Source organism: Chiloscyllium punctatum, chromosome 1 (genome assembly GCF_047496795.1).
Source record: "Chiloscyllium punctatum isolate Juve2018m chromosome 1, sChiPun1.3, whole genome shotgun sequence".
Taxonomy (NCBI): domain Eukaryota; kingdom Metazoa; phylum Chordata; class Chondrichthyes; order Orectolobiformes; family Hemiscylliidae; genus Chiloscyllium; species Chiloscyllium punctatum.
In genome coordinates this window covers 168,299,257-168,322,728 of record NC_092739.1, presented here as the reverse complement: position 1 = coordinate 168,322,728, position 23,472 = coordinate 168,299,257, and the positions used below count along the sequence as shown (strand labels likewise).

General features: G+C 44.5%; 1 protein-coding gene across 10 annotated transcripts in view; it reads left to right on the top strand.

Annotated features, from left to right (window-relative positions):
• Positions 1-23,472, top strand: part of fbxo41 (F-box protein 41) — a 548,611-nt gene that overhangs the window by 153,649 nt on the left and 371,490 nt on the right. For all 10 annotated transcript variants that reach the window (XM_072578282.1, XM_072578275.1, XM_072578265.1 and 7 more), the window contains exons 6-7: positions 2,972-3,087; positions 17,631-17,783. In XM_072578282.1, the coding sequence (XP_072434383.1) occupies positions 2,972-3,087; positions 17,631-17,783 (269 nt within the window). The remainder of the gene's footprint in view (positions 1-2,971; positions 3,088-17,630; positions 17,784-23,472) is intronic.

Here is a 23,472-nt window from a genome sequence, read left to right as displayed (position 1 = left end):
CTCTGTTAATGAAAGCCAAAACACCATATGCTTACTTAACAACCCTATCCACTTGGGTGGCAACTTTGAGGAATCTATGCACTTGAACACCAAGATCCCACTGTTCCACCACACCATCTTTAATCCTATATTCAGCATTCAAGTTCAACCTTCCAAAATGCATCACTTCACATTTATCCAGGTTGAACTCCATCTGCCATTTCTCAGCCCTACACTGCATACTGTCAATGTCGTGCTGCAGCCTGCAATAGCCCTCAATACTATTAACGGCACCTCCACTTTCTTCCAGGCAGAACACTTTTCATTTACAACCACTCCCTGCCTTCTGTCAGCCAGCCAATTCTGAATCCAGATAGCCAAATCTCCCTGTATCCCATACCTCCTGAGTTTATGAATGAGCCTACCGTGGGGAACCTAATCAAATGCCTTGCTGAAGTCCATGTATATCACTACTGCTCGACCTTTGTCAACCTGTCTCGTCCCCTCCTCAAAGAACTGAATTAGACTTGTGAGGCATGACCTGCCCCTCACAAAGCCATGCTGACTGTCTTTAATCATACCATGCTTTTCCAAATAGCCATAAATCCTATCCCTCAGAATTCTTTCCAAAACCTTGCTGTCAACATTCATTAAGACTGACTGGTCTGTAATTGCCAGAGATTTCCCTATTCCCCTTCTTGAAAAGAGGAAGAATATTCGCCTGCCTCCAATCCTTTGGTACGACTCCTTTCTCGCTTCCCGGAGCAACCTAGGATAAATCTGCTCTGGCCCTGGGGGCATGTCAATCTTCATGTCAATCTTCCAGTATATCAACTTCATCAATCTTGATCTGTTTAAGACTGTATCCCAGCTCCTCAAATTTCTCATTCACAACAAGGTCCCTTTCCTTAGTGAAAACCAAAGCAAAATACTCATGTTGGACTTCCCCTATCTGCTCAGACTCCACACACAGGTTCCCTCTGCTATTCCTGATCAGCCCTATTTTCTCCCTGATCATTCTCTTGTTCCTCACGTTTGAGTAAAATGCCTTTGGGTTCTCCCTAATCCTTCTTGCCAAGCCCTTGGATTCTCCCTAATCCTTCTTGCCAAGCCTTTCTCGTGCCCCCTCCTGGCTCTCCTCAGTCCACTTTTGAGATCCTTCCGAGCAAGTATGTAATCCTCTAAAGCTGTGCTAGACCCTTTTGTCCACCTTACATAAGCTGCCTTCTTCCTTTTGATGAGAAGCTCCTCTGTTCTCGTCATCCAAGGTTCCTTAATCTTACCTCTTCTTACCTGTCTCAGAGGAACAAATTTGTGCATCACTCAACAATTGCTCCTTCAACAGTTTCCACATGTCTGCTGTGCCCTTTCTGTGGAACAATTGCTCCCAATCTGTACTTCCCAACTCCTGTCTGATCGCGTCATAATTTCCTTTTTCCCGAATTGAATATTTTCCCAAGGTAAATGCTCCTTTCCCTCTCCAAGGCTATGGTAAATGTGAGGCAGTTGTGATCACTGTCACCAAAGTGTTCTCCCACCGCGAGATCTGACACCTGTCCTGACTCATTGCCAAGCATCAAATCCAAGATGGCCTCTCCCCTCATCGGCCTGTCTACATACTGAATATAGAATGTAGAACAATACAGCGTAGATCAGGCCCTTTGGCCCTCGATGTTGTGCCGACCTGTGAATTAATCTAAGCCCATCCCCCTACACTATCCCATCATCATCCATGTGCTTAGCCAAGAATTGTTTAAATCTCCCTAATGTGGCTGAGTTGACTACATTGGCAGGAAGGGCATTCCATCATCTTACCACTCTCTGAGTAAAGAACCTGCCTCTGACATCTGTCTTAAATCTAACACCCCTCAATTTGGAGCTATGTCCCCTCATATAAGCTGACGTCATCATCCTCGGAAAAACACTCATTGTGTACCCAATTTAATCCTCTGATCATCTTGTATGTCTCTATCAAATCCCCTCTTAGCCTTATTCTCTCCAAAATTAAACGTGTTGGACTATAAACTGGTGTCATTTGACTTCTGACCAAAAAGAAAGGTTGTAAGAATAAGCCAACCAACTACAGGCCTATCGGTTTTACCTAAGTAGTAGGAAAACATCTAGAATCATTAATTCAGGGCAAAACAAATGCATATTAATTTAGGAGAGCCATATGGAATTCGGAAGAGAAAATCATGTTAAATGAATTTCTGGAAATTTATGATGAATGTTTGCCCTTGATGTGGTTTAACTGACTTTCCAAAATACAGTGCATGGTGGCTCAGTGGTTAGCACTGCTGCCTCACAGCACAGGGAACCGGGTTCGATTCCAGCCTCGGGCAACTGTCTGTGTGGAGTTTGCACATTTTCCCTGTGTCTGTGTGGGTTTCCTCCGGGTGCTCCGGTTTCCTCCCACAGTCCAAAGATGTGCTGGCCAGGTGACTTGCCCATGCTAAATTCCCCATAGTGCTAGGTGCATTAGTCAGAGGGAAATGGGTCTGGGGGGGTTACTCTTTGGAGGGTCAGTGTAGACTTGTTGGGCCGAAGGGCCTGTTTCCACACTGTAGGGATTCTAATCTAAAATGCTGCAGAACTGACACATGGAAAAGAAGACACGGTAACAATAACATTAATTGAGGCTGGAAGTGGTCTAGCGGGTGTTTTCAGACTGAAAACCCTTTTAAAATGCAGGTTCTCAGGGAATAGTGTTAGTTACCCCAGTGTTCCTCAAATGTATTAAAAACCTAGATCTTGATGTACAGTGCAAAATTTTTTAAATTGTGGATGATACACCACTTGGAAATATTGTAAATTGAGGACAATAGTGTTAAACGTCAAAAGGACAAGTAGAGGATGTTGCAGCTGAAATTTACTGCAGAAAAGCAGGAAGTGATTTTATTTATTCGTATCATCCTGAGTCTCTGTTAAAATCCATACTGCTGAAACCTGTTTGGATTGCACTTATACTATCTGCACTTTTTGTATGTTTCAGTTTATGTTGACCCTATCCCAATGGTGTACACAGACACACTCCCTCACTCTGCAAGGCATTAAACCTCGTCCAAAAGGGAAGAAGGAAAGTAAAGAGGAATATCTTAAAAGCACACAGTGAGTATCAATTCAGGCATTATCAAGGCTGTTGGGAATGGTGTGAATTATGGATTTATGATCAAGGGAGTGTGTATAGCAGATAATGTTGATGCATTCAGAAAGAGCTGAAATAAACATGAAGGAGAAGGGAGAAGAGGGTTGTATTTAAAGGATTAGAATTTGGAACATGGAATGTTACAGCCCAGTACCGGCCCTTTGGCCCTTGACGTTATGCCGACTTTTGAAACCAATCTGAAACCTATCTAACTAACCTACACTACTCCATTATCATCCATATATTTATCCAATGACCATTTAAATGCCCTTAAATTTGGCAAGTCTACTACTGTTGCAGGCAGTGTGTTCCACGCTCCAACTACTCTCTGAGTAAAGAACCTACCTCTGACATCTATCCTGTATCTATCACCCCTCAACTTAAAGCTATGTCTCCTCGTTCTAACCATCACCACCCAATGAAAAAGGCTCTCACTATCCGAGATTGATAGATTCTTGTTGTCGAGAGGAATTAAGGGCTACGGGGAGAATGCTGGTAAGTGGAGCTGAAATGCGCATCAGCCATGATTGAATGGCGGAGTGGACTCGATGGGCCGAATGGCCTTACTTCCACTCCTATGTCTTATGGTCTTATGGTCTTATCCACCCTATCTAATCTTCTGATCATCTTGTCTCTATTAAGCCACCTGTCAACCTCCTCTCTAACGAAAATAGCCTCAAGTCACTCAGCCTTTTCTCATAAAACCTTCCTTCCATACCAGGCAACATTTTTGCAAGGTTTGTGAAGGTTTGTAGCTCAGGTTGAGGTTTAGGGTGTAGGTTTGCTCGCTGAGCTGTAGGTTTGATATCCAGACGTTTCATTACCTGGCTAGGTAACATCATCAGTGGTGACCTCCAAGTGAAGCGAAGCTGTTGTCTCCTGCTTTCTATTTATATCTTTCTCCTGGATGGGGTTCCTGAGATTTGTGGTGATGTCATTTCCTGTTTGTTTTCTGAGGGGTTGATAGATGGCATCTAGATCTATGTGTTTGTTTATGGCGTTGTGGTTGGAGTGCCAGGCCTCTAGGAATTCTCTGGCATGTCTTTGCTTAGCCTGTCCCAGGATAGATGGCTGGGTACATGGATGAGTGCTTAAACTAGGACAAATGTTCGGCACAACATCGTGGGCCGAAGGGCCTGTTCTGTGCTGTATTGTTCTATGTTCTATGTGTTGTCCCAGTCGAAATGGTAGGTTTTTTTCATCCGTGTGTAGGGCTACGAGGGAGAGAGGGTCGTGTCTTTTTGTGGCTAGCTGGTGTTTGTGTATCCTGGTGGCTAACTTTCTTCCTGTTTGTCCTACGTAGTGTTTGTGGCAGTCCTTGCATGGAATTTTGTAGATGACGTTGGTTTTGTCCATGGGTTGTACTGGGTCTTTTAAGTTTGTTAGTTTTTGTTTGAGAGTGTTGGTGTGTTTGTGTGCGACTAGGATTCTGAGGGGTCTTAGTAGTCTGGCTGTCATTTCTGGAAAGGAAACACTTACCACACTTTTAGAGGAGACCATCACATACACCTCAACCACCATCAATCACATTACCAATGAAAACATCATGAAGCTAGTGGACCTGTGCCTCACCACCCACTTCGCCTTCAACAACATAATCTACAAACAAACCAACGGCACACCCATGGGATCTCCGCTACCAGGATTCAAAGCAGAAGTGGCAATGCAAAGACTAGAACAAACAGCCCTACCAACCATCAAACCAAAAATCTGGTAGGAGAAAGTGAGGACTGCAGATGCTGGAGATCAGAGCTGAAAAATGTGTTACTGGAAAAGCACAGCAGGTCAGACAGCATCCAAGGAGCAAGAGAATCGACGTTTCGGGCATAAGCCCTTCTTCAGGAATCTCGATGTTTCAAGCATAAGCCCTTCTTCAGGATTCCTGCAAAAGGGCTTATGCCCGAAACATCGATTCTCCTGCTCCTTGGATGCTGCCTGACCTGCTGTGCTTTTTCAGCAACACATTTTTCAACCAAAAATTTGGGTCCGCTATGTAGATGACATCTTTGTCATCACAAAATGAAAGAAGATAGAAGAGACATTTAGCATCATCAACAACACCCTCACAGGCATAAAGTTCACCAAGGAGGAAGAAACCGACAACAAACTCGCATTCCTGGACGTCACAGTCGAAAGAAAGGACAATGGAGAACTACAAACCTGCATATACAGAAAACCGACAAACACTGACCAAATACTTAAACTACACCAGCAACCATTCCAACACACAAACGAAGCTGTATCAGAACACTATTCCAACAAGCCACCACACACTGCAGCACAGACGAACTTCGGAAAACAGAGGAGAACCACCTATACAACGTATTCAAGAAGAACGGATACTCAAAAAATACAGTCCGCAGATTCCTCAAGAACAAACCACAACAAGCAGACCAAACACAGCCAGAAACCCTAACCACCTTACCATACATCAAAGAAGTTTCAGAAATGACAGCCAGACTACTAAGACCCCTCAGAATCCTAGTAGCACACAAACACACCAACACTCTCAAACAAAAACTAACAAACTTAAAAGACCCAGTACAACCCATGGACAAAACCAACGTCATCTACAAAGTTCCATGCAAGGACTGCCACAAACACTACTTAGGACAAACAGGAAGAAAGTTAGCCACCAGGATACACGAACACCAGCTAGCCACAAAAAGACACGACCCTCTCTCCCTCGTAGCCCTACACACGGATGAAAAAAACCACCAATTCGACTGGGACAACACATCTATCCTGGGACAGGCTAAGCAAAGACATGTCAGAGAATTCCTAGAGGCCTAGCACTCCAACCACAACGCCATAAACAAACACATAGATCTAGAACATAGAAGAATACAGCGCAGTACAGGCCTTTTGGCCCTCAATGTTGCGCCGATCCAAGCCCACCTAACCTACACTAACCCACTATCCTCCATATACCTATCCAATGCCTGTTTAAATGCCCATAAAGAGGGAGAGTCCACCACTGCTACTGGCAGGGCATTCCATGAACTCACGACTCGCTGAGTAAAGAATCTACCCCTAACATCTGTCCTATATCTACCACCCCTTAATTTAAAGCTATTCCCCCTTGTAATAGCTGACTCCATACATGGAAAAAGGTTCTCACGGTCAACCCTATCTAAACCCCTAATCATCTTGTACACCTCTATCAAATCACCCCTAAACCTTCTTTTCTCCAATGAAAACAACCCCAAGTGCCTCAGCCTTTCCTCATAGGATTTTCCTACCATACCAGGCAACATCCTGGTAAACTTCCTCTGCACCCGTTCCAGTGCCTCCACATCCTTCCTATGGTATGGCGACCAAAACTGCACACAATATTCCAGATGCGGCCGCACCAGAGTCTTATACAACTGCAACATGACCTCAGGACTCCGGAACTCAATTCCTCTACCAATAAAAGCCAGTACCCCATATGCCTTCTTCACCGCACTATTTACCTGGGTGGCAACTTTCAGAGATCTGTGTACATGCACACCAAGATCCCTCTGCTCATCCACATTACCAAGTATCCGACCGTTAGCCCAGTACCCCATCTTTTTGTTACTCATACCAAAGTGAATCACCTCACACTTAGCTACATTGAACTCCATTTGCCACCTTTCTGCCCAGCTCTGCAGCTTATCTATATCCCGCTGTAACCTGACACATCCTTCCTCACTGTCAACAACTCCACCGACTTTTGTATCATCCACAAACTTGCTCACCCAACCTTCTAACCCCTCCTCCAGGTCATTTATAAAAATGACAAACAGCAATGGTCCCAAAACAGATCCTTGCGGAACACCGCTAGTAACGGCATTCCAAGATTAACCTTTACCATCAACTACTACCCTCTGTCTTCTTCCAGCCAGCCAATTCCTAATCCTATTTTTTGCAGTAGCCTATCATGGGGAACCTTATCAAACGCCTTACTAAAATCCATATACATCACATCTACCACTTTCCCCTCGTCCACCTCCTTAGTCACCTTCTCAAAGAATTCAGTAAGGTTTGTGAGGCACGACCTGCCCTTCACAAAACCATGCTGACTATCCTTGATCACATTATTCCTATCCAGATGTTCATAAATCCTATCCCTTACAATTTTCTCCAAGATTTTGCCCACAACAGAAGTGAGACTCACCGGCCTATAGTTACTAGTGTTATCCCTACTCCCCTTCTTGAACAAGGGGACCACATTTGCGAGCCTCCAGTCTTCTGGCACTATTCCTGTAGACAACAAGGACATAAAAATCAAGGCCAATGGCTCTGCAATCTCCTCCCTTGCTTCCCAGAGAATCCTAGAATAAATGCCATCAGGCCCAGCGGACTTATCTATTTTCACCCTTTCCAGAATTTCCAACACCTCTTCCCTACATACCTCAAAGCCGTCCATTCTACTTAATTGTGACTCAGTATTCACATCGGCAACAATGTCCTGTTCCTGAGTGAATACTGACGAAAAGTATTCATTCAGTGTCTCCAATCTCTTCAGCCTCCGCACGCAACTTCCCACTACTATCCTTGACTGGACCTATTCCTAGGTAAAAACAATGACTGCAGATGCTGAAAACCAAATACTGGATTAGTGGTGCTGGACCTATTCCTACCCTCGTCATTCTCGATACCATCTCAATACCATCTATCATCCCTCAGAAAACGAACAGGAAATGACATCACCACAAACTCCAGGAACCCCATCCAGGACAAACTTATAAATAGAAAGCAGGAGACAACAGCTTCGCTTCACTTGGAGGTCGCCACTGATGATGTTACCTGGCCAGATAATGAAACGTCTAGATATCAAGCCTACAGCTCAGTGAGCAAAGCTACACCCTAAACCAGGCAACATCTTGGTAAATCTCTCTGAATCATCTCCAAAGCTTTCACATCCTTCCTTCAATGAGGCAACCAGAACTATACGCAATACTCCAAGTTTGGCCACACCAGAGTTTTGTACAGTTGCAGTTCAAGGTTCCGAAACTCAATCCCTCAATGCCTTCCTAACAGCCCTATCAATCTGGGTGGCAACTTTGAGGGATCTATGTACATGGACACTGAGATCTCTCTGCTCATCTGCACCACCAAGATCTTACCATTAGCCCAGTACTCTGTATTCCTGTTACTCCTTCCAAAGTAAATCACCTCACAATCTTCCGCATTAAACTCCATTTGCCAACTCTCAGCACAGCAGCTTATCTATATCTCTCTGTAATCTGCGATATCCTTCGGCACTATCCATAACTCCTTCAACCTCAGTGTCATCTGCAAATTTACTAACTCCTCTTTCTACGCCCTCATCCAGCTCATTTATAAAAATGACAAACAACAGTGAACCCAAACAGACCCTTAGGGTACACCACGAGTAACTGAACTCCAGAATGAACATTTCCCATCAACCACCACCCTCTGTCTTCTTTCAGCTAGCCAATTTCTGATCCAAACCACTAAATCACCCTTAATCCCGTACCTTTGTATTTTGTGCAATAGCCTAACGTAGGGAACCTTGTCAAGCGCCTTACTGAAATCCATATACACCACATTACCCGCTTTACCCTCATCCACCTGTTTGGTCACCTTCTCAAAGAACTCAATAAGGTTTCTGAGGCACGACCTACCCTTCTCAAAACCGTATTGATTGTCCCTAATTATATTATTCCTTTCTGGACAATTATAAATCCTATCTCTTTTCCTTTCCAAAACTTAACCACAACCGAAGTAAGGCTCACTGGTCTATAATTACCAGGGTTGTCTCTACTCTCCTTGCACAAGGAGCAGACAGTGAGGACTGCAGATGCTGGAGATCAGAGCTGAAAAATTTGTTGCTGGAAAAGCGCAGCAGGTCAGGCAGCATCAAAGGAACAGGAGAATCGACGTTTCGGGCAGAAGCCCTTCTTCCGACCCTCCTTGAACAAGGAGACAACATTTGCTATACTCGAATCTTCCGGCACTATTCTGTAGGCAATGATGGCAAAGATCAAAGCCTATTTACACACTTTCCAGAATTGATAACAACGCCTCCTTATGAACCTGAATTCTATCTAGTCTAATAGCCCGTTTCTCAGTATTCTCCTTGACAACACTGTCTTCTTGCAGTGTGAATACTGACGAAAAGTATTCATTTAGTGCTTCTCCTATCTCCTCGGATTCCCCGCACAACTGTCCTTCACTGGTCTTAGTCTTACTCTAATCATTCTTCTATTACTGACATAGCTATAGAAAGCTTTAGGGCTTTCCTTTATCCTACTTGCCAAAGACTTGTCATGTCCCCTCCTGGCTCTTGTTGGCTCTCTGCTTAGGTCCTTTTGGCTAATTTGTAACTCTCAAGGGCCCTAACTGTACCTTCACGTCTCATCTTTACATAAGCCTCCTTCTTCCTCTTGATAAGATATTCAACTTCTTCAGTAAACCACTTGACCACTTCCTCCCTGTCTGACAGGTACATACTTATCAAGGACACACATTAGCTGTTCCTTGAACAAGCTCTTCATTTCAATTGTCTAGGAGAAAGTGAAGACTGCAGATGCTGGAGATCAGAGTTAAAAATGTGTTGCTGGAAAAGCGCAGCAGGTCAGGCAGCATCCAAAGAGCAGGAGAATTGACGTTTCGGGCATGAGCCCTTCTCATGCCCGAAGGGCTCATGCCCGAAACGTCGATTCTCCTGTTCCTTGGATGCTGCCTGACCTGCTGCGCTTTTCCAGCAACACATTTTCAGCTACATTTCAATTGTGCCCATCCCTGCAGTTTCCTTGCCCATCCTATGCATATTAAATCTTGCCTAATTGCATCACAAAAGCCTTTCGCCCATCTATAACTCTTGCCCTATGGTATATACCTATCCCTTTCCATCGCTAAAGTAAATTTAACCGAATTGTGGTCACTATCACCAAAGTGCTTACCTACTTCTAAATCTAACACCTGGCTAGGTTCATTACCCAGTATCAAATCCAATATGGCCTCGCCCCTTGTTGGCTTGTCTACATACTGTGTTGGGAAACCCTCCTACACGCATAAGACAAAAGCTGACCCATCTAAAGTCCTCGAACTATAGCGTTTCCAGTCAATATTTAGAAAACTCAAGTACCTCATAACAACTACCCTGTTTCTTTTGCTTCAATTCAGGTTCATCTTTACAATCTTTTCCTCCACATCTCTGGAACTTTTCTGAGGCCTATAGAAAACTGCTAACAGGGGATCTCTCCTTTCCTGTTTCTAACCTCAGCCCATACTACCTCAGTAGACAAGTCCTCATCAAACACCCCTTCTGCCACCGTATTACTGTCCTTGACTATCATAGAACATAGAATATTACAGTGCAGTACAGGCCCTTCGGCCCTCGATGTTGCGCCGGCCAGTCATACCAATCTGAAGCCCATCTAACCTACACTATTCCATGTACACCCATATGCCTGTCCAATGACGACTTAAATGCACTTAAAGTTGGCGAATCTGCTATCGTTGCAGGCAAAGCATTCCATACCCTTACTACCCTCTGAGTAAAGAAACTACCTCTGACATCTGTCTTTTACCTATCTCCCCCCACTTTAAAGTTGTGTCCCCTCGTGTTTGCCGTCCCCATACTCTCCCTGTCCACCCTATCTAACCCTCTGATTGTCTTGTATGTCTCTATTAAGTCACCTCTCAACCTTCTTCTCTCTAACGAAAACAGCCTCAAGTCCCTCAGCCTTTCCTCGTAAGACCTTCCCTCCATATCAGGCAACATCCTAGTAAATCTCCTCTGAACCCTTTCCAAAGTTTCCATATCCTTCTTATAATGCAGTGACCAGAACCGTACACAATACTCCAAGTGTGGCCGTACCAGAGCTTTGTACAGCTGCAGCATAACCTCCTGGTTCTGGAACTCAATCCCTCTATTAATAAAGGCCAAAACACTGTATGCCTTCTTAACAACCCTGTCAATCTGGTTGGTAACTTTCAGGGAACTGTGTACATGGACACCAAGATCTCTCTGCTCATTTGCACTCCCATTAGCCCAGTACTTTGCATTCCGGTTACTCCGTCCAAGTGTATAACCTCACACTTGTCCACATTAAACTCCATTTGCCACCTCTCAGGCCAGCTCTGCATCCTAACTATGTCTCTCTGCAACCTACAACATCCTTCGTCACTATCCACAACTCCATCGACCTTAGTGCCGTCTGCAAATTTGCTAACCCACCCTTCTAAGCCCTCATCCAGGTCATTTATAAAAATGACGAACAGCAGTGGACCCAACACCGACCCTTGCGGTATGCCGCTAGTAACTGGACACCAAGATGAACATGTTCCATCAACTATAACCCTCTGTTTTCTTTCAGCAAGCCAATTACTGATCCAAACTGCTATGTCTCCCACAATCCCATTCCTCCACATTTTGTATAACAGCCTACTGTGGAGAACCTTATCGAACGCCTTGCTGAAATAGCCTACTGTGGGGAATCTTATCGAACACCTTGCTATCAATGCCACATCTCCCCCTCTTTTACCACCTTCCCTATTCTTACTGAAACATCTAAACCCAAGATCTATAAGGCAGTGGTGCTAACCATTGAACCCCATGCCACCCAAGGCTTAGGGTTTTAATTGCTTTAGATATAAATATAAGAGATATGATTAGTAAGTTTCCACATGAAACCAAAATTGATGGTGTCGTAGACAGTGATGAAGGTTAGAACATAGAACATAGAAATGTGCAGCACAGAACAGGCTCTTTGGCCCGTGATGTGCCATGGTTTAACCCTAATGTAAAATATAGTAACTTAACCTACGCAACCCTCAACTCACTACTACCTCATATTAAAATGGGATATGGATTAGATGGGCAAATGGGCCAAGGAATGGCAGATCATTGAGTCATAGAGTCCTACAGCACGGAGACAGGCCCTTTGGCCCAAACTGGTCAATTCCAACCAAAATGAGTGTCCACACTAACCCCATTACCCTGCACTTGGCCCATATTCTTCTAATCCTTTCCTATCCATGTATTGAGATGTTGTTAATGTATCCCAGACAACTACTTCCACTAACAGCTCATTCCAAATGCATACCACCCTCTTTGTAAAATAGTTGCCCCTGTGAAAATGAGGGATAGAAACGATAAGATTATGGAACCATGGATGACAGGTGAAATTTTGAGACTAGCTAAGAGGGAAAAAGAAGCATACATAAGGTCTAGGCGACTGAAAACAGACGAAGCTTTGGAAGAATATCAGGAAAGTAGACGAAAGTGAGGACTGCAGATGCTAGAAACTAGAGTTTAGATCAAAGTGGTGCTGGAAAAGCACAGCAGGTCAGGCAGCATCTGAGGAGCAGGAAAATCAATGTTTCGGGCAAAAGCTCTTCATCAGGAAAGTAAGACCAATCTGAAACGAGGAATTATGAGGGCTAAAAGGGGTCATGAAATATCTTTAGCAAGCAAGTTTAAGGAAAATCCCAAAGCCTTTTACTCGTATATAAGGAGCAAGAGAAAGAGTTGGCCCACTCAAGGACAAAGGAGGAAAGTTATGTGTAGTGTCAGAGAAAATGGATGAGATTCTTAATGAGTACTTTGAGTTGGTATTCACCGAGCAGAGGGACATGACTGATGTTGAAGTTAGGGACAGATTTTTGTTTACTCTAAGTCAAGTTGGCATAAAGAGGGAGGAAGTGGTGGATACTCTAAAAGTCCCCAGGTCCAGATGGGATCTATCCCAGGCTATTGAGGGAAGCAAGAGAGGAAATAGCTGGCGCCTTAACAGATATCTTTGCAGCATCCTTGAACGCAGGCAAGGTTCCAGATGATTAGAAAATTGCTAATGTTGTCCTCTTGTTTAAGAAGGGTAGCAGGGAAATCCAGGTAATTTTATACCGGCGAGCCTAACATCAATGGGAGAGACATTGCTGGAGATCCTATACCGAGATATAGGATCTGCTTACATTTGGAAGAAAATGGGCTCATCTGCCTTAGGCAAAATGGTTTTGTGCAGGAAAGGTCATGTCTTATCAACTGAATAGAATTCTTTGAGGCAGCCATTTTATATGTCAAGTGGCCAACTGATGGCTCAACTGCCATCTTGTGTGTCCGTGTGCTTAGTGTTACCCTGCCCCGTGCCATCTCCCACTTCAGGTTCTTCCAAGGGATTGTGTTGGAGGTGATGGTGGCAAACTACACCCGCTATGGTGAAAGGGCTGGAATAATAATTTAAATTCCCCTTGGTCAGCTGTTGTGGCATGTCAGTGACACTGGGGTCTGACTGCTGCTGTAAACGGTGTGTTAATAATCTCAGGGTCTTTGCTTTATATCCCTTGTTCACAAACAAGGTAATATGAGGAGAAACCAACCCTGGTTGATGTCATAGGTGGACAGGAATGTCCACTAAGAGGGCTGATCCCTCCTTACTTTCAATGTGCTTGATAATGATAATAGTTACAGTGGATCCTAGGAAAGGAGCAAAGGTGGCTGCCAGCTCAGTGCAAGATCCAGTGGAATCATAGCAAAGGGTTACGTGGGGGAGGAGTACAATCCTCTGGCCTCAAATTGACAGCCCACCATGGAGGGGGGGGGGGGGGAGAGGGGAGAGAGAGGTGGTTGCAATAGATCCAAAATTGTCTCTGAATAATGTTGTTTTTAATGGTAATGCCCTCGTCAGGGCAAAGAATCTTGACTTGGAGGGAACGCAACAAATCTCTTCCTGCCAGATTAATCCCTAAATCTGGGGTTTGGGCAAATTGGATAATATAGTTGAACAGTTAGTGGTCCTGTCACAGGATATGGTCTGTCCTTCCCAGTTAGGCCGCTAAAGTTCATAAAGGTTGGTGAGAGCCTAAACCTGTGTTAGTGCACACAGGAGGTTTCAAACATTGAAGTTGTGGCTCCAGTATCAATCATAAAAGGGATTTTGTTGCCCTCAACAGTCAAGCAGGTTATTCGTTCATCCTCAGGGTCCTTAGTCAATATGAGGTAAATCAGAAGGGCAGATAGTCAGGCTGAGAAAGGGTTACTGATGGAGAAAGGTTGTCTCCTGTTTAGGGGTCGAAATTGCTGCTGTACCTGTGGACATTCTCGCTGCCAATGATCCCTGGCACCAGTTAAAACAGCCCTGTTCTGACCTTTGTGTTGCCAGAAGGAGTGGGCCACTACAAGGAGGGGAGCAACTGTTGGGCTGCGGAAAGGGGGTGAAGGAGCATAGGGTGACCGATAAAGAGGAGCACTGGGGCCATCCAGATGAGTAGTAGACCCATGGCTATATCCACTGATTGTTGCAAGGTCCTTTGAAGAGCCCCCCTAATTGCCTGGATTTGGTCCCCAAAGATCACCCAATCATTATGTCCTCCCCACTGGGTTTTCCATTGAGATCTCTCATTCAGGATCAATGCCATACAGCACAAACTGAAACAATCCTAAGGCATGGCCTGATACTTTTGGATAGTACCTATAATATAAACCAATAAGATCCTCCGGGTTTGTCTTTTGGTTTGGCGTGTGGGACATAATTAAGCACATCTGAGGAACGGCTGAGGATACTGGGATTGTATTCGTTGGAGTTTAGAAGATTAAGGGGAGATCTAATAGAGACGTACAAAATAATACATGGCTTTGAAAAGGTGGATGCTAGGAAATTGTTTCTGTTAGGCGAGGAGACTAGGACCCGTGGACACAGCCTTAGAATTAGAGGGGGTCATTTCAGAACAGAAATGCGGAGACATTTCTTCAGCCAGAGAGTGGTGGGCCTGTGGAATTCATTGCCACGGAGTGCAGTGGAAGCCGGGACGCTAAATGTCTTCAAGGCCGAGATTGATAGGTTCTTGTTGTCTAGAGGAATTAAGGTCTACGGGGAGAACGCTGGCAAGTGGAGCTGAAATGCTCATCAGCCATGATTGAATGGCGGAGTGGACTCGATGGGCCGAATGACCTTACTTCCACTCCTATGTCTTATGGTCTTATGGTCTTATCTCTCAGGGTTTCCAAGGAGTGTACACTTGCAAAGTGGCCTCGCCTGCCACTCCAGGACTCGGGATAGGGACTATCTGAGTAGGGAACTGTCTGTCTTTAAGGGAATCCTTCCCCTTTCTTCGGTGGGAAGGACTAGGGTCAGCGGTCCTTTTATAATCTTTCTGGGCCATCCATTGTCTTCGGGGTCATAATCGTGAGGCTTGTTGTGTTCAGTACTACTGTCTGTGTCAGTGTTAAAGGATAAATTGTTCTGTCCGCATGTCTCTCAAAAGGGCTAGTCCCTGGTTCTCTCTGGGTGTTTGATCAGGTTCTGAAAGCGACTGGATTGGTGAAACGTTCCAAAGTCTGGTTCTGGTTGGGACCGGGATGGTCAACATTTCCCGGGGGCTGAGGATCAGGTTGTGGAGGACCGGGCAATAGCAGAGGGTAAACTGGGGTAATAGTTGCTGGTTCTCGGACTGAGGCTGAGGCTGAGGTGGTGGGGTGCTAGCAGGGGTATGAGGATCTTGGGGTTGATATGGCGGGGCACTAGACTGAATTTGCCAATCCTCCTTCTGGTCATCTTTGTCATTATTTTAGACCAATATCGGCACACCAGACATGTCAGATGGTACCTCCATTTTATTCCCACTTGAAAGTTCAGCTTGGCATTTCAACTCCAATTCCTTATTTTGTCTTTATCAACTTTGCCTGTTTTCCTTTTACTCATATCATAATCCTCACACTGACTCTTCAGCATCTGCCAAGACTTAGGATTTCCCTCATTATCACGCACTCTAATCCCTCTTTGACGTGCAATACTCTCCCAGCTAGTCTGTTTAGATTTGTTCATAATTTCCTCCGCAATTTTTCACCATGTGGATATGAACATTTTCCATTTAGTCCCTGTATCTTATTTCCAGATTGCCTCCTCTGCCTTTAAACATTTATCTATGTCCCAAGTTCCTCCCAATGGCCAAACTTTATTTCCCAACTTTTTATTTAAGCATCCCTACATGCGCCTGAACCTTTCCTCATTTTAGGGGTCATCCCGGCATAACCGATACAAAGGGGTCCCAACCCCTGACTTATTCAACATTTGACCCTGTTTTTTGTTTTAAGATCTGAACTTCCTATTTATTTCTATATACTAGTCTAGTCTTCACACCAGCTTCAGGTCCTGACCTTCACGTGGGGGATCTCCTCTCTTAACAACTGGTCAAAGGCAGGGTGGTTGAGACAAATACAGTTATTATATTTTGTTTTTGCACTATGCTCCGGAGCATCAAACCTCACCACTAGAGGACTCCAACCTCCTTTTCCCAGAGGACTTTAACTTCCTATTCCCAGAGGACTTTAACCTCCGAATTCCCAGTAACTTATGTTTCTGAAAGCAAGCTCGTTGGTGTGCAAGTGCATAAGTTACCTCTGAGATTCCATCACCCCAGAATCCTCGGGGAAGAGGGGTCGACTGAGTGGAAGATTAAGGAGAGAGATCAAGGTAAGTCCTTACCTCGTGGGCCTATATGTCTCATGTAGCCGGCACTCAAACGATCACTTATTCAGTCCACCTAGAAACTCCTTGTATGTTAATCTCACTGCTGCTACCAAATGTTAGATTTTTTTTTCTGAGATTCTTACACACTTGATGCAACTGTAAACGCTAACTTCTGTGAACAAGTAAAATTTTATTGAGCACATTACAGTACAAACGTTCTGGAGGAACCTTTTACACACAGTTCACAGGTCTTGCAGAGTTGTGTCAAAGATCTCCCTGAAGAAAGGAAACAGTCCTTCCTTTATATAAAATCTTTACATCACAGTCAGTAATGCCCACAAGACAATCCCCAGCCGCTCCCTCTCAGTCACATGCCACATCGTTTCCAGGAACAAAATAATGTAAATCATCCCTTAATGTTCAAATCTGTTGCAAATCTTTTTTTTAAACTGCAGAGAGTAGTCAAAATTCCAACTGTAATATTCTTATTGATTTTGAATATGATGAGGATGCAAATGTAAGTTATCTCTGAATAAAGGAGATGGCCTATAACTGGCTCTGAATGGCAAGGGATGGGAATGTAAATTCCTTACATTCTACCTGTAGAACAGAGAATCCCACCCTAGCCTTGGGACATCCAATTTCCTGCAGGTCAGCAGAGCAAATTAACTCTTTAATATCTCAGTATGCTTCTTACTCTTCTAAAGTAACTCATATGTGAATTGAAAATGTAATTTGTTCAGCTAAAACAAAAACACACAAACCAAGCTACTTACGTGGTTAGTAAGAAAACTTGTTCCCACACTCCCATTTCTGCTTTCTGAATATTTTCAGTTAAGGTCTATTTGCCAATTCTGCAGAAATTTGAAATGTTTTGTGACTGGGTTTAAAACATAGCTTGATTGAGGCTATTAGCAATTATATTTTTGCTTTGCAAAAGTTTGAGTATATTGGCAATGTTGTTGAAAGCAGCTGAAGAATATTAGTGGTGGAAAGTCAAAGATCTGTCACCAACAAAGGTTGTGATGCAAGTCAAATTAAACATCAAGTCCATGTGATGTTCTGAATAAATGAATATATGTTTAATTTTGTTACGCCAGTGGCTGTCTGGAGACTGGACTGGAATCCCTGCTGAAGGCTGCTGGCAGCAATCTTCTAATCCTGAAGGTGTCCCATTGTCCAAATATCCTGACTGACCGTTCTCTTTGGTTAGCAAGCTGTTACTGCCGTGCACTACAAGCAGTAACTTACAGGTTAGTAAAACGATAATTTATTTGTTGCAACTTTTTTGAGCTGCAGTGAGAAAAACAATTGCAATGCCATTCATAACCAGAGTCATGTGATGCTGAAAATGTTCAACATGTTTGGTATAGCAGAGAGAGAAGCACAGTTAACTTTTCACACCAATGACCTATCATCAGAATTGAATTGAATTGAATTTATTGTCACTGATCCTAGCAGAGTTGTACTTGGTTTTGAGTGAGTGTGGAGGCAGGAAAGGCATTGTGAGGGGAGGGGAAGAACAAAGGGAGAGATCTTTGATAGGCTAGAAAACAGGAAAAGTTAAAAAGGCAGGGGGCATGAAGATAAATCTTCAAGAAAATTGATCTTTTCTGTATTTTTGGGTTTAAATTCTGTTTCCTTCAACAATAAACAAACTTGCTGGACTCATAAAAGGACCATGGCTGACCACATAACCACACTTCCGAAAGCCTGTGAACCATCTGTGTTGTATAGATAGTCCATCCAAAGCTGGTGCAATGTCTTGAGCTCAGCTGTCTGCTTCCAGCCAGTCTGGACAAAGGAAGACATCAAGATGCATTCACTAAAGTCAATATAAAAAAAGATGTTGAGTGTTTTGAGAAACATTAAGGTAGACAAATCCCCAGAACCTAATGGGAACTATCCCAGAATGCTAAGGGAGGCAGGTGAGGAAACTGGTGGGACCTTGTATAAAATCATTGTGTAGGAAGTTCTCCTATAACACTTATTTATTAAACGTAATTTGTCTGTAACGCGATTTGTGAATTGCCAACCTTCTTTTATAAAGCGAACTCCTGTTCGCTATTACGTGATTCTCATCCCGGGACTGTCGCAGTGAGCGGAGGACAAGAGTCTGCATCAGCGTCATGTGGTCAATGGATCATGCACTTTCTCATGAAGACCTTTGTGAAAGGGAATGTGAAATGTTAGTGCTGGTGGACTTGGAAAAGCATCGTGAAAATGTCTCTACAGCCTGAGGACAAGGTGCTGAGAGCAATCTGTTAATTTCATTGAGATAAGAGATAAATTTCACAGGAATTGACCAACAGTAAAAGGACAGTGTTGAGGTGCAGTTTGAAATGTGGCTTTGTTGTTTGTATCAAGAGCATTTTTTTCTCTCTTTTTGTTGAAAAAATATATTTAGGCATTGAAGAATATCTACAGACTTAATTGTATCTGTTTCAGTGACCAATTACTATGGTAACCAGCTGCAAAAAAAAAAGCCAGTACAGGGACTTGGACATGATCAGTCAGCTGCTCAGGGTGGTCAGGATCAGGAAACTCTGCACATATTGGGTGACGGAGAGACAGGTGGGTGGCTCACTATTACTTTTCATGCATGTGTGGAGATTGTCCTGAGGGGTTGAGTATGCAGAAGAGAAAGTGAGGACTGCAGATGATGGAGTTCACAGTCAAAAAATATGGTGCTGAAAAAGCATAGCCAGTCAGGTAGCATCCAAGGAGCACGAGAGTCGACGTTTTGAGGAATGTTGGGGGGGTGCTGCCAAAGGGGGCTGAGAGATAAAAGGGAGTGGTGTGGGGCTGGGGAGAACATAGCTGGGAATGCAATAGGTAGATGAAGGTAGGGATGATGATAAGTTGGAGTGGAGGGTGGAGCGGATAGGTGGGAAGGAAGATGGACAGTGTAGGACAGTTCAAGAGGGTGGTGCCGAGTTGGAGGGTTGGATCTAGGAAAAGATGGGGGGAAGGGAGATGAGGAAACTGGTAAAATCAACATTGATCGTGTGTGTTTGAAGAGTCCCAAGGTGGAAGATGAGGCATTCTTCCTCCAGGCATCAAGTGCTAAAATCTGGCGGTGGAGAGGGCCCAGGACTTGCATGTCCTTGGTGGAGTGGGAGGGGAAGTTGAAGTGTTCAGGTGTAGAACAGTTTCAGGGTTATTCAGGGTTAGATGTTAATGAGGATGAGAGTGAGTGGGGAAGATATTGCAGGAAATGGGTATAGTTGCAGAACGAGAAGATGGTGGCAGCTTCACTGGCAGAGTGGAGAAGGTCATTGAACTTCTTCCTATGTTCAGTACATTTCTTCAGATGGTTGAGACTGCACTGGCCTTTATGGTAACCCTGGTCCAGGTTGGTGTGGTTCCAGCAGAATGATGTCCTCTGTTGGCCTGGAGGTAAAAGACATCCTGTCTCTGCATCATCCATCCCCATCAGCAGCGTCTCCATGTCCATACCCACAAAGAGAGGCACTGATTTTCCATTGTCTGCCATGTCCAGGGCAAAAGTAAGGAACCATGCAGTACAGCTCTTGTCTGGGGGCACAATATCATAAAGTCCTACAGCACAGAGATAGGCCCTTTGGCCCAGAAGTGGTGAGTTTTTTTGGAAGGTGTGAGAGGTGCAACAAAGGTAGGTTAAAAAACCTTGACAAAATTGACACTTAGTGAAACAAATTAAGGTTCAGCTCTGGATCTATCGAGGCAGGTTTCATTCTGGGATCTGACATGCAGTGTTACCATGGGATGAGATCAGATGACTGGCTAGAGTGTAATGCAGCCAGCAGGGATAGATGCCAATCGAGAGCATCAGCTGAAGATTGTGATGAATTGCACTGTACAGTACCATTCAGCAGGTCAACATTTACCTCAACTGTGGTATCATTTGTGTTAGGCTATTATTTTTGTTTTGATTTTTACTGGTACTTTTGGTGGTTTGCCCCAATCCCGGTTTTCCCATCGGCCCCATTATTTCTATTACACCATTTTCTATAACACATGTCACGTGGAAATGTAACTACAACATTACAGGAGAAATACCTGTATCCTCTTTAGTCACAGATGAGATCCCAGAGGACTGGAGAACAGTCACCGTTGTTCATTTTTTAAAGAAGGGCAACAGGGATAAGCTGGGAAATTACAGGGCAGTGACCCTTACGTCAGAGGTAGGGAAATTATTGGAGATGATTTAAGAGGGACAGTATTTGCTACATTTGGAAATGCATGGATTTATTAGGAATAGGTAGCATGACTTTATGTGGAAAAGATCGTGATTGAGTTTTCTGAGGAAGTGATGATTGAGGACAGGGTGGTAGATTTTGTAGAAATGTATTTTAGCGAGATATTTGACAAGAACCTCAATGTCATGCTGATACAAAAGGTGAAGTCACATATGATGCATGTTGAACTTGTAAGATGGGTAGAAACTGGCTTAATCACAGAAAGCAGAGAAGAGCATTGAAAGGGTGATTTCCAGATTGGAGGTGTGACCAGAGATGTTCCACAGGGATCATTGCTGGGGCCTCTGTTTGTAATGTGTATAGAAGATTTGGAGGAGAATATAATTGGTTGATTGGTACTTTTGTGGATGATACAAGGATCGTGGAATATATGGATAGTGAGGAGAACTGCCAGAGGATACAGCAAAATATAGGTTGGATAAGGACATGTGTGGAGAAATGACAGATGGTGTTTAGACCAGGCAAATGTGAGGTGATGCAATTTTGGAAGACCTAATGCAAGAAGACAATGAATGCCAGAACCCTTAGAAGCATTAACGTGCAGAGGGATCTAGGTGTCCAGGTCCACAGTTGCCCGAAAATGGATAAGATGGTCATGGTATGCTTGCTTTCATCAATTGTGATATAGAGTATAAAAATTGGCAAGTCATGTTGCAGCTGTGTAGTACTTTAGTTTGGCCACATTTGGAAGATTAGGTGTATAAGATCATGAGAGGTGTGAATAGGGTGAATGCACTCAATCTTATTCCCAGGGTTGGGGAATCGAGGACAAGAGGGCATCAGTTTAAGGTGAGAGGGGAAAGAATAAAAAGGAACCTGAGGGGCAACTTATTTACACACAAGGTGGTATGCATACGGAATGAGCTGCCAGCGGATGTAGTTGAGGTGGGTACATTAACAACATTTAAAAGGCATTTCGACAAATACATGGATAAGAAAGGATTAGAAGGATATGGAGAAAGTGAGGACTGCAGATGCTGGAGATCAGAGCTGAAAATGTGTTGCTGGAAAAGTGCAGCAGGTCAGGCAGCATCCAAGGAGCAGGAGAATCGACGTTTCGGGCATGAGCCCTTCTTCAGGAATGAGGAGAGTGTGCCAAGCAGGCTAAGATAAAAGGTAGAGAGGAGGGACTTGGGGGAGGGGCGTTGGAAATGCAATAGGTGGAAGGAGGTTAAGGTGAGGGTGATAGGCCGGAGTGGGGGAGAGGGCGGAGAGGTCAGGAAGAAGATTGCTGGTTAGGAAGGCGGTGCTGAGTTCGAGGGATGGGACTGAGACAAGGTGGGGGATGGGGAAATGAGGAAACTGGAGAAATCTGAGTTCATCCCTTGTGGTTGGAGGGTTCCTAGGCGGAAGATGAGGCGCTCTTCCTCCAGCCGTCGTGTTGCTATGGTCTGGCGATGGAGGAGTCCAAGGACCTGCATGTCCTTGGTGGAGTGGGAGAGGGAGTTAAAATGTTCAGCCACTGGATGGTTGAGTTGGTTGGTCCGGGTGCCCCAGAGGTATTTTCTGAAACATTCCGCAAGTAGGTGGTCTGTCTCCCCAATATAGAGGAGGCCACATCGGGTGCAGTGGATGCAGTAAATGATGTGTGTGGAGGTGCAGGTGAATTTGTGGCTGATATGGAAGGATCCCTTGGGGCCTTGGAGGAAAGTAAGGGGGGAGGTGTGGGCACAAGTTTTGCATTTCTTGCGGTTGCAGGGGAATGTGCCGGGAGTGGAGGTTGGGTTGGTGGGGGGTGTGGACCTGACAAGGGAGTCACGGAGGGAGAGGTCTTTTCGGAACGCTGATAGGGAAGGGGAGGGAAATATAAGTTTGCATTTTTCCAAAATGGTTGTTTACAAACACAGTAAGCATCAGGAAAGGAATTGTCCTCCTGGAAAAGTCTCTTCATAGCGTTTAAGTACATTGAGTCTGTCATGTTGATGTTCTTAACTACCCAGATTTCAGAAGGTTGTTCTGGGACTCTTCAACATTGATGCCAGACCTCATAAAAATCCTCATGGCACTAGGTCGAACATGGGCAAGGAAACCTCCTACAGATTGCCACCTTCCTCCTCCGCTCCCTCTGCCACTTTTCCAGTCTGCTTAGTCAATACTCCACCATAGAACATGGAATATTCCAGCGCAGTGCAGGCCATTCGGCCCTTGATGTTGCACCGACCAGTCATACCAATCTGAAGCCCATCTAACCTACACTATTCCATGTAGGTCCATATGCTTGTCCAATGACGACTTAAATGTACTTAAAGTTGGTGAATCTACTACCGTTGCAGGCAAAGCATTCCATACCCTTACTACTCCGGCTCTGAGGCTCAGAAGGGAAAGGGGGAGAGGAGGAGAGCACGAGTTATAGGAGACTCTATAGTTAGAGGGACAGACAGGCGGTTCTGTGGACATGGGCGAGACTCTCGGATGGTTTGTTGCCTCCCGGGTGCCAGGATCCGAGACGTCTCGGACCGTGTCTTCAGAATCCTTAAGGGGGAGGGTGTGCAGCCAGAAGTCGTGGTGCACATTGGCACCAAACACATAGGTAGGAAGAGGGGTGGGGAGGTCATTCAGGAGCTCAGGGAGTTAGGCTGGAAGCTAAAAGCTAGGACAGACAGAGTCGTCATCTCTGGGTTGTTGCCGGTGCCACGTGACAGTGAGGCAATGAATAGCGAGAGAGTGCACTTGAACACGTGGCTGCAAGGATGGTGTAGGA